The 11,236-nt window shown below is 36.0% G+C and overlaps 1 protein-coding gene across 1 annotated transcript; it reads left to right on the top strand.

Moving 5' to 3' along the window:
* Positions 1-232: 232 nt before the first annotated feature.
* On the top strand, positions 233-2,352 carry shps (putative monoamine oxidase sheepish). Its single transcript, XM_073081509.1, has one exon. It carries the CDS (start codon positions 347-349, stop codon positions 1,988-1,990), a length of 1,644 nt encoding a protein of 547 aa, XP_072937610.1. The 5' UTR covers positions 233-346; the 3' UTR covers positions 1,991-2,352.
* Positions 2,353-11,236: the final 8,884 nt, after the last annotated feature.

Genomic DNA, 11,236 nt, shown 5'->3' with positions numbered 1-11,236 from the left:
TTTATAGGTCTTTACACTTTTTTAGTATTCCTTAAGACTTGTCGTTAATTACTAATTATATTTTTACTTAATTAAATAATTTACATGTGCTATTTTTGGAATATGTATTTCAATTAGACGCCAAAATCTCAAATAAAATTATTCACGCCATACTCAAGGAATAAATAAAAATAAAAGCTTGTGATAATAAGGATATTTGAACCTATTTACAGTAAACCTAAAAAGTAAAAACCGTAGAAAAAAAACTGGGCGAAAATGACAGTGTCTAATCGTATTTAACCAAAATTTCTTTCAAAATTTACACAAAATCGCGAATTAAGTGAAGATAAGGCCATAAATAGCACCTATGGTAGCTAAAACGAAATCTGGATGGGAGGAAAGGAGTCACAAAAATATAAAGGCGGATATTATTGTACTGGGATGTAGTCTACCAGGCATCGTCACCGCTCACAAACTTAACAAAAAGTTTGGAGACACAATTAATATAGTTGTTCTAGATTTGGCTGGAAATCAAAAAGTCAACGGTGCGTCCCAGCGTAACGTTGGGTTTCAAGAAGACGAGCAGGCAGACACCGAGACTTATTCGTTCGACGGAACCGCAAGACAACTTATCGACAACGTAGCTCGACACTACCTGGCTATGTTCGCTAAAGACTTTAAGATCTCCCTACCAGAAACTATTATTATTCCCAGAAATGTCACGGCCCCATTCAGCAAGATATTCGAATATAGCAACGGAACAACTGTACCATGTCCAAACGATTATCATGATTTTGATTACCTAAATTTTCTCGAGAGATTCGAACTAAACCAATATCAAACACTTTTAGATGAAAACATGAAAGATTTGTTCCAAACTAATAAAGTAGACGCCGCCTCCGAAAGATTGAAACTTCTTTATTACGATAAGACTACCATGGAGCAACATATTTGCGAAGCGCTGCTTTTTCCTAATTCCAGGCAAATTATGAGGACCATGGTTAGACTGGTCTGTGGCGTGCCTCCGAATACCGTTTCTGTCCTGTTCTATCTACATCAATGTTATAGGACTAGCAGCGCCAAGAACCACTTAGGCGGATGCAACACGAGATTTCGAGAGAAGCTCCTGGGGTATTGCAGAAAGCATCTTGCTAACAAATTGCAGCAAAGTATCGCTAAAATAACTCTTTCAGCAAAATCAATTAAAGAAATACGCTCGTATTCAAATAAGCAAGTAATTCTAACCACCATGAAAGGAGAAACAAATTATATTTGTAACTTACTTGCCATGGCCTTGAAACCTGACGAATTAGAAGACATTGAAGTGGAGGCTAATTTGCTATCCGAAAAGGAAGCTGCCATTGCAAAAGCTATGAAGCAAGGTAAAGCTAAGAAATTTATGGTACAATATGAAGAAAGTTTTTGGAAAGAACAAGGTTATAGTGGAGACATTTTTAGCATGCGAGGCCCAATACTCTGGGCAATGCAACGGCCAAAGTTATCAACAACTGGTGACTCGGAGCATTTCCCATCGTTAGTTGGATATTTAATGATCAAAAATGATAAAGAGGAGGACTCGAAAGAAGCTGTCATAAGACAGCTAGTTAAACTGTTCGGGCAGGAAGCAGCTAATCCTCTAAGTTACAAAGAAGCAAATATTGCTGATGTATTTGTACCTCGATGTGGCGATTACGTGGCGTTGCGCAAATTAACCAATGGAGCATGTCCACAAAATTTGGAGTGGGGAGCTCTCGACATATTTGCCGACGGTGACGTGGCCGCTGCTTTGGAAGCTGGTAACACGGCTTATCTACATTTGATGAGCTGTTTGCGTCCACAAGCGCAGTCGTACGAAGAAGTTGTTAGTGGCGAATGGCCGACCTTTTTGAATGAAACCCCCTATACGAAATGGTTTGCAAAATTTAATATCGTAAAAACCATGCATGTTATTGCATGTACAGCGGCAATTTATGTCGGCATACGTGTCATGCAATCGATGAGACGGAATTGAGGCTAGGCGTGCCAAAAAAATCCAAAGACTTCTTTGCAATGTTATGGATAGGACGAGTTTATTTTTAAATTTTGCTCTGTTGAATGGTGTGACTGATATGCACTGTTTTTGTTTAAAAATTCTCTGTGCGAAGTATCCAACAAACGAGCAATTAGATCGGAGGACTCGGTCACATCGCAACGTGGAACGACTTCTACATATATGGAAGACTTATGAGAGAGAAGAAATTCCTGCCCATTGTCTCTGACGCCATTTCAAATGCGTATAGTTTTTACAAGTGTGAAATGGCATTTTAGCACCGACTTGTGTTTCTGATTTATTTATAGCATTTTGCATCTTAATAAATGATTTATTATCTTTGACATGGAGGTCTTATTTGCGTCGTAAATTTTGGTCGTAAGTGTCCGTTAGCGCAATTTTATTATTGCACTTTGAACTGTTTACTGTTTGTCTTCCGTAAAGACAAGAAACTTACTTATGAAATATATATTTACTCAAATAACTACTTTTACTTCAAAGTGGTAATTTGAGTAAAAGTAATTAACTTTTGTCTTATTTCATACATTTAAGATATCTTTAAGATGATTGATTATATTATCATTGTATACGAGTTATATCTATAACTACTATGTACTTATAAAAATTTAATAAAATAACAAATTTTTTACACTGAGCGCCCTACATTACACAACGCTTACATTCGAAAACAGAAATGAATTTAAAAAATTGACCATTTTAATTTAATTTCAAGATTATTACCAAAAAATACTTATTTATTTTTAATTATAATTCCATATCATGACTATAAAATCGTCACATTATTATTAATGCAACATTGCCTTCATTATATTTTATCTGTTAAATATGTTGTAGGTAAAAGTAAAGTAAGTCTTAATCTCTGAGGTCTTAATTTAGATCACGGCTTTATGAATGCAAAGACAAGATTCTTAGCCAATCGTCCTACAGTACTAATAAACACGTCCTGCTCTGCTTGTGGTCGCGTGAGAATCCTGCTGGGTTTAACGAGGTGCTTGAAGGGCGCTTGAAACAAAAGTAAGATATATCGCTCTAAAAAATAAACTTCGTTAAAATTCATATGCAAAATACCTTTTTGAAAAAACCACAAGCTAGTTTTAAATGTAGATGTTCTGAGTAGTCTATAATGTATAATACAACACAAAGGTTTTTTGTTTCTACGATAGGTAGAAAATATCTGAAAAGTTTGTTCGATTACATATAGTACTTAGTAATTAACAATAAAAGTATTCTGTTTCGCCTTATCTATCTCAAATCAGCCATGGATGGACCTTGCTATCCACCAGAACTAAGTTGGAATGCGTCGTGTAACTTCTGTAACTTTTGTCTTACCACATCCATTGAACCAAAATACAGAATACAGAGGGGCCTCTGATGTTTAAGGGAAATCGATGTGGAATTGACGACGCAGTTGTACCTATCACAAAGTGTCCTACTATCTTCATGATGTAACTTATTTATTTTCCGTTTGCGCCCTTTGAAGCGCGGCTATAGTAAGTACCCTTTTTTTGACGAGGGGGAAACCTTCAAAAGGTGCCCGACGCCCTGGGATTGACCCCGGGTTATGTGGAACTTTTACCGCACTAAAACCCCCCCTGTGGCCGTCCTCGGTGTTTGGTGGAAAACTCCGGGATCTCCAACGGAACACAACCGGACTCCTCCTAACGCGATGCCCTTCTATTGGGCTCTGCCCTGGGGGGAGAGCAATTTACGCTCCTCTCACATGCCCTGGTGGTTACAGCAATATGCGACCACACAAACAGCTTTCCTTCTCGGGGTCGCTTGCTGGACGGTTTGAGCTCCCACTCTTGCCGCCCGCAAATCCGGAAGCCCCTTTTAGTCGCCTCTTACGACAGGCAGGGGATACCGTTGCCCTATTCTGGTCCCGGTACTACAGGGACAGGCTATGTTAGGTACCTAGTATATTATAATTGCCTTATTCTATCTGTCAACTGACTTCCATACTAAGAATTAGACCATGGGGCCATATGACCTCCGCATATGGAGGCCACATTATACTCATTACTAATGGGTCAAGTTCGAATGACCAACGAAACTATAAGGAAGGAAGACTCAAATCGATTGTGTAACGTACGATGCCCTTTTGTAGGGGCACAGAGAAGTGTGATTGACATGACAGCGTAGCCTATATTCTAAATTAATTGTCTCAACCATAATAATGAGTATGACCATTGCGTCTGAGAGATTTAACTAAAGTTAACTTAGTTTCTATTCGACTAAAGTACCTATTCTGGTAAAAACACGGTTATATAATTGTTTATTTGTATGGTTAATAATTATGACTGTGTAGAGATTTTTTTGTAAACTTTTATATCCAATTTATAAATTCCTGTTTCATTGCAAGATACGATTTATTACGTAAGTGTCTTGATTATTTCTTTTACAATTCTATAGGTTTGTAAATTGTGCTTAGTACAATGTATAATGACAACACATAATACCAATATCTTTTAAACTGAATATAGCTATGATCTTTAGCCAGGCGCTAAGTATAATTTGACAAAAACGGTAAAAGAAGTTAATCGACACAACGGACGACACCAGTACGACACTATTGAAAAAAATGTAGTATTTATTTTAAGTTATTTTAAGATGAATAATACTTTATGTTACTAATCAAAATAGTGATGTCCTAGTACATCTTCGAATCTCATGCTATTTCTGCAGTTAAAACAATTGCTATAATATTTTTCAAGGCTCATTGATTTGGTGACTTAATTGCTCAGGTCATGTTTTTTTAGATTGTAGATACATTTAGTACTAAAATTATGAGACAAATAGGTTAACAAACGCATTCAGTCCTCCTGATAGTAAGTAGTTCACATGGCACATGTCTTAGGCACACAATTACCCCCAAATAAAATTAGTCATAACTCATAACGTTGGTAGGTAAGTGTTTTGTGACGGCATATAGATGCACTAGTATCTTTAAGAAATAAGTTGATACACCCTATAATCTCATACTCAACTCAACATACTCAACCTCAACATACTCTCCAAATCAGAACAGCATATATTACTTAGTACTGCTGTTAAAAACAGGAATAGGTTCGACGGTGGTGCCTCTACACTACGAAACTAACTACGAAAGGTCTCTAAATCGTTTAAAATCTCCGCTCTAATTGAATTTAAAATCTAGTCACCGGTTCCGTTATTGTCCGGTTTTACGGTAATTGACTTATTCATTATTTTCATTGTATTCGTGATTATTCGTGATGACAATGATTGTACAGTTGGTACTTGGTTTCTATTTAGCTGTTGATTTAATGACAATCTTCTCCGTTTCTTTTTGTTCGTTTTCTGAACTTCCGCATCATCAATGGAATTCAAACTGCAATTTGTTTATTCTTCATTCAATTAACTGCTGAAATGGTATTCACTATATTGTAGTTTTTCATTGAACAACTTTGATGTTGATTTAAATAATATTACGTTTATAATCAGATACGTAAGATGATTATCTGCATTTTCTACATTTTTTTTTGTGAAGAACTAATCTGGATATAGTAAATAATAATAAAATTAGCTGATATAATACTTTATATATAATTATGTATTATCATATTAAAATAATCATTGTAGTGTCGCATTATGCGTAGCTTAATTATACAGAATATTATTACAGCAATTAAAAGACAGGTTGTAAATAATCCAATTAAATTATTGATTTTATTTTCAAAACAACAACACAGTTTAGATTTACTAATTAGTGTAATATTTTAATTTCTTTAACTGTTGAGGCATATTAAAAACATTATAATATCGATATACAGATGATTTCTGTACCATTAACATCCTTAATCAAATTTCCTCGACAGCCGGAAGTGTCCGCAAAAAAGAAATGGTATTGGAATTGGAATCGGTGGTGAGTAGGGAAGCGGAAGGCGTTTTGTTTTTTACTAATTCCGTTTAAACGCTTGGTAAGCACGCCACAAAAAACCTTTTAAACAATAATCCTGAGGTAATGGCAAAATATTGAACACGGGAAATCTGTCTTAGTAGCGTGGCAACAAGATGGAGTGGACCTTAGGCTTTCCACTTAAAATGAAACATTTGGTGGAAACCATATCGGTTTCCTACTTTCAATACATATATTGAACAAACATAAGTGAATCCAACTAGGCGGGGTTAGATATAGGTTCCGCCCATCATTATGTGTGATCAGTTCCAGATACGTGTGAAAACCTTATCAAACACCTTGTATTCTTCACCTCTTTTCACACTCTTCAAACCAGAAACAACAATTTTGATTAGGCAAAAAAGCACGTGGCAATGGTGCCTCTGGAGTCGACCACCGGAGTTTACCACCTCGTGTAGTAGTGTATATTTTTATCAAGTAATTTACTGCTGTCATCTTTAGGTGTCCAGCTAGTTGGACTGTGCCATTTCAGCTTAATATGGTTTATGCCATGACCATAACTTACATAACCTAGAGATATAGATTCCGTGATGTCATAGTCCCAGTGCTGTAACATGGTGTTTCTGGGTCAGCCAAGTTACGTGGGTGACCGCCGACCGCATGACAATTAGTCGCGCGTCGATATGATATTGTATAACCACTTTCCACTAACGAATCTATAGGCTTCGGCTTAACTATTGCTTTATTAATTATAGGTGCTAATTCTACTTGTTCATGTAGTCTCGGGAGCAGAATAGAGCTACGGTATCCTTTGTTTGAGGAGACTGAAAGGGGTTTCTGGGAAAATTAGTAGATTTTTTAGTTGAGTGCGTTGGCGTCAACATATATTATGGTTCCCTATTTCCACCATAACCATCCATACCAACTATAGCAAGCTACAGGTATAGGTAGAAAGTACTAACTACGTGTATACCTTTCTTTATACACCTAAAAATAAGTAGCTACTCTTGATTCTAAGAGTATTGGCCTCATCTGTTAAAAGTAAAAAATATGCGGTCTCACCGCATAAGTTTAAGGACTTCCAAATATTCAACTGACTGTCAATCCAACCTCCTACGTGTTCAGATAAAATAATGGGATGTTTTTGCATGTTGGTCAACTTTATTTTTGGAAAATCACGAAAGGTATGTTTGGGTCATTGAAATGATTATGAGATTTTATTCATGAGCATATATAGGTTTTTTAAAGATCACGTAATGTCTATTCTTTTATCTTCAGTCTCCTCGTAACTAGATTAGAAGCTATGTCTACATTTAGATATATCGATTGGTCTGTCTGTGATCTTATCTTATCCTGCAAGTCAATGCGCTCAGGTAAATAACCTAATAAAAACAATATTGCACTTGAATGGGTTCCATCATCAACATTCCAACATCCTTTTTAAGATCCTTTGTAACAGAATTACCAAATTTCTAATAACAATAAATAAGATAAGTTTTAAAAATAAAAAGTAATTACTGGATGAAATGAACTCGCTTTATTTTTGGAACAAGGACACCATTTCAACCATAGACTTAGATGGTTTTTCGCTACACTACTACTTATATCTATGACTTCAACACTACAATAAGATACAAATAGGTCACCTATCGGCGATGCTATCAAAGTCAAACTACGAAGATACCTAGGTGCTCTAAGAACGATTTTTTAACCAAAAACAGAAGTCAAATTTATACGCAGATCACTAAATCCACAAAATAAAACCATATCAGCGATGCAGATAATCCGTTCGTCAGTGTTTAACCTTGTCAAATAAAGAGGCATTGTCTCGTCAACTCGAGCACACTTCAATTGTATCGATAACAAGCGCCGTATACCGGTTCCATGAAGTTATTGTTATGCGTGATGCGTGGAACCTGCTATGAAAATAGTCTACTGGATTCCCGAGGTGTACCTTACTTTGTTTGAGAATCATTTTCGTCTTCGTCAATACGTTGGTTATTACGCACTTTGTGGCGGGAGACCCGTTCGTCGTTCGCCTCTGGTAGCACCACCGCCAGACCTAAAAACAGCTGTTTTAAGCGCTGCTGTGTTCTGGTCACTTCTGGTTAAAGGGTGCGGTAGAGAGACATACTTTTCTAGCCAGTGCCCATTGGGTGTACCTTTCACAGAAATGTAATTTTCAGATATCTGCTGGACTTACCAATCCATTAATAGGTTACTAATAACAACATCACCACACCTGATACTGCATTACTAATTCTAGCAGACTACTAGAATAATTTCATATTCAAGACATTGCTATTCGTTTCCCTAATAAATATATTTTGGCGTCTTGTCACATTCTCGGGAAGAAAAGGACCATCCAATGACACAGCTATTGAAACTCAATCAGTCCATGTCCATGACGCACATTACTGTGTCAAGAATACACCAGGATAAGCCAAATGTAATCATATAATTTGCGTAGGCATATTAATTTATGTAAATAAGAGTAGGTTAAGTGTTTGCGACCGTGGTTTTGAACACTTGGCCCACATAGATCGGCTGAGATCTGTGATACTGATAAGCTTGGACGTAGTAGTACCTAGGTACTGACGAGGAAATCATGTGTTAGGTATTTTATGACAGAGTCGCTTACCATCGCCGCCTAACATTGGCGGTTGCTAACGACAGTCGGGCTACCGCTCCTGTATATGCTTACTATTCCTCGTGTGTTACCTCCCTATCGTAAAAAATTGGTAAATGGACCTAATCTAGTAGCAGAAAGGTGCAGTTGTCATGTACTAAAATAAATAAGTACTCGTATATCAAGTTAAACACATATGTTATTTTCACTAGGCTAGGATTTTGGGAAAATATTAAAGTATATTTTTTTAAATAGATGCTTCGAAGCGTGGATCTCTTGTGGTCTTAATTTCCGAAATCGTACTAAAATACCTAAGAGGTACAACAAGTGCTAAAAAGTCGTCTTATATTTTAAAATAATCCTAAAAACATTTTCCCTCACTATACGAGCGATATTATTATCGTGACAGACATTGTTTGTGTTTCACACGCTTCCCATGATTTCTTGTTTGTGATATTCCGTCACCCGATATGTTGAGGTTGAATACAATTGCACCTAATTTAAACATGATTATCATTAAATAACATTAAATATTAAGGACACCTGCACTCAACAAGGCTGAATGTGAATCACCGGAAGGTAGTGCCTGCATATTGCCTATTGTGTTATAATGGACTGATCTTTCGAAACCTTTTTTGTTATTTTTTTAATTGTGCCTAGATTTTTCCCTTTTTTCTTTCCATTTTAGGTTAATCAAGTATGTATGTGCTACGTCGTTACCCCCAAATAAGTCTACATTTATACACCTGTTACTTTCAACACCCTTTAATTCTACACACAGGCCTCAGTAGATCAATATACTTTTACGACTTATATTTTACATACTCAGCAAAAGGTATAGTCAGTTCATGACGTTATAAACTTTGAATGATGTTGAAAAACTTCAAAACAATTTTATAGGTACTTGTACGAGTGTAGCTAATTTAAATAGAATATTTAGCACGTTTGCGTACTTACTAACGGAGATGACGTCGTAGCCCTCTTTCAACTGTGGTTAAATCTGACAATGGAAGTTACATAGATTATTAGGCACGTCCACGTATACTATATAAATCATAGGATATGTTTGAAGACGTCATAATAGTTGCGTAGGTAACTATAGAAGGCCCGTCCTGAAGGAGCGTCTGGCCTGAGATGCTGCGAGCTCAAAATTTTCTAAAAAAAATGTATGTCCAAAACGAAATTGTCTTGTTGATCCCGGGATTTTCCTAAATACGCAACGTGACCACTGAGGGGGTTTTAGTGATTAAAAATCTCACATAACCCTTTAGGGGGAAAGGCCCCCCTAAATGGTTGGGTATCTTTTCGAAGATTTTCCCCAGAAACCAAAAAAAAAGGTAAGTGCACGAAAGAAAGGGCGCCAGGACCAGAAACAATCACTGAAGTACGTATTCGTGAGCGAAAATTTCTTGAGGTATCAAACAAATAATTTGCCACGGGTCTCCTATAGTATAGTTGCGCCTCTGCGTCGTAAGTCGTACCTGAGTAAACTGTGGGTTGGTTGCGTCAAACGGCTCTAAACACATGTGCTATTAGGCAAATGACAATGGCTACGTCGTTCTGAACAATCTGCGAATCTATTATTGACTAGACACGTGTTAGCTAAGTTAGCGTAACTTATGATTTTAAACGAGTATAGCGGAATAGATACAAGTTAATTTGTAAGGACTATTACGTTATATACGCAGTACTCTAATATTAATGAATGTGATTAAATTAATTCATCGACATATTATATTGACATAAATTACCATATGTACAGTCACGAGCATAAATATATGACTATGGGCAGATTAGCAAAAATATCTGACACAAGAACGAGTTCAGTAATATCTCCCTGCAAGAACGCAGCAAAAATATCTGATCATAACGTTGATCAAATAATTGTGACCACCTTACGAAGCAAAAATATGTGACAATATTAATCTATTCACTTTTGTTATTCCGGCTCAAAATACAACTCGAACGTCAAGCCGCGTTCTTTTTCTTTTTTATGCTAAATCATAGAATCGTATCAGCCAGTGACTTTATAAATAAGAACTTATTATTATAAAAATAACACATCATGAAAATAATACAAAATAATTAATTAAAATAATACTATAATAAAAAGAAATTGAATAGGTTTCTAATAATACCCTATCAATCAATTCCTAAACGTTACTCGGCAGCTTTGAATAAAAAGATCTACTACCCACGTTTTAACGATAAAAATATATCAAAGCGACATCATAAAGATGGCACTTATTTCTCCGATTGCTAATTGTAGAACTTGGTATTGCTAATATAAATAAATAAAGTTACATGTAGCAATTAACTGTTGCGGTAACTTCTTTTTATATTTTTGTCTTAGTAGAATTTTCGTAACCATTTTAGTTTAATAAAGTATAATCTATATAATATTGTAAAAGTCGTTAGGACATATAATTTCTGTTGTATACAGGGTAAAATAGAAGATTTTCCTATAATTTGTCATTTAATCCCAGAATTTAATCCGTATAAGGGACACTATCCGATAGTAGAATTATATAAGGTGTGTATCTTTTTTTCAAAATGAACTGGTTCGATCCCCGTATATAGGGATATTTTAAATAATTCGCCAAGTACGGGTCAAACTCGCACATGGAGGCTTCCGTACCACCAGATGTTTACTATTTTATAAAAATAAGTATAATACTTATTTTCCGGTTGTCTTTTAACC

The sequence above is a fragment of the Epargyreus clarus genome, unplaced genomic scaffold (genome assembly GCF_041222505.1).
Source record: "Epargyreus clarus isolate Ecla_fem2 unplaced genomic scaffold, WU_Ecla_fem_2.2 ptg000003l, whole genome shotgun sequence".
Lineage (NCBI taxonomy): Eukaryota > Metazoa > Arthropoda > Insecta > Lepidoptera > Hesperiidae > Epargyreus > Epargyreus clarus.
This window is presented reverse-complemented; position numbering and strand designations above follow the sequence as displayed.

Coding starts and splice junctions, on each gene's coding strand:
- shps (XM_073081509.1), top strand. CDS start 347: ATGGTAGCTAAAACGAAATCTGGATGGGAGGAAAGGAGTCACAAAAAT.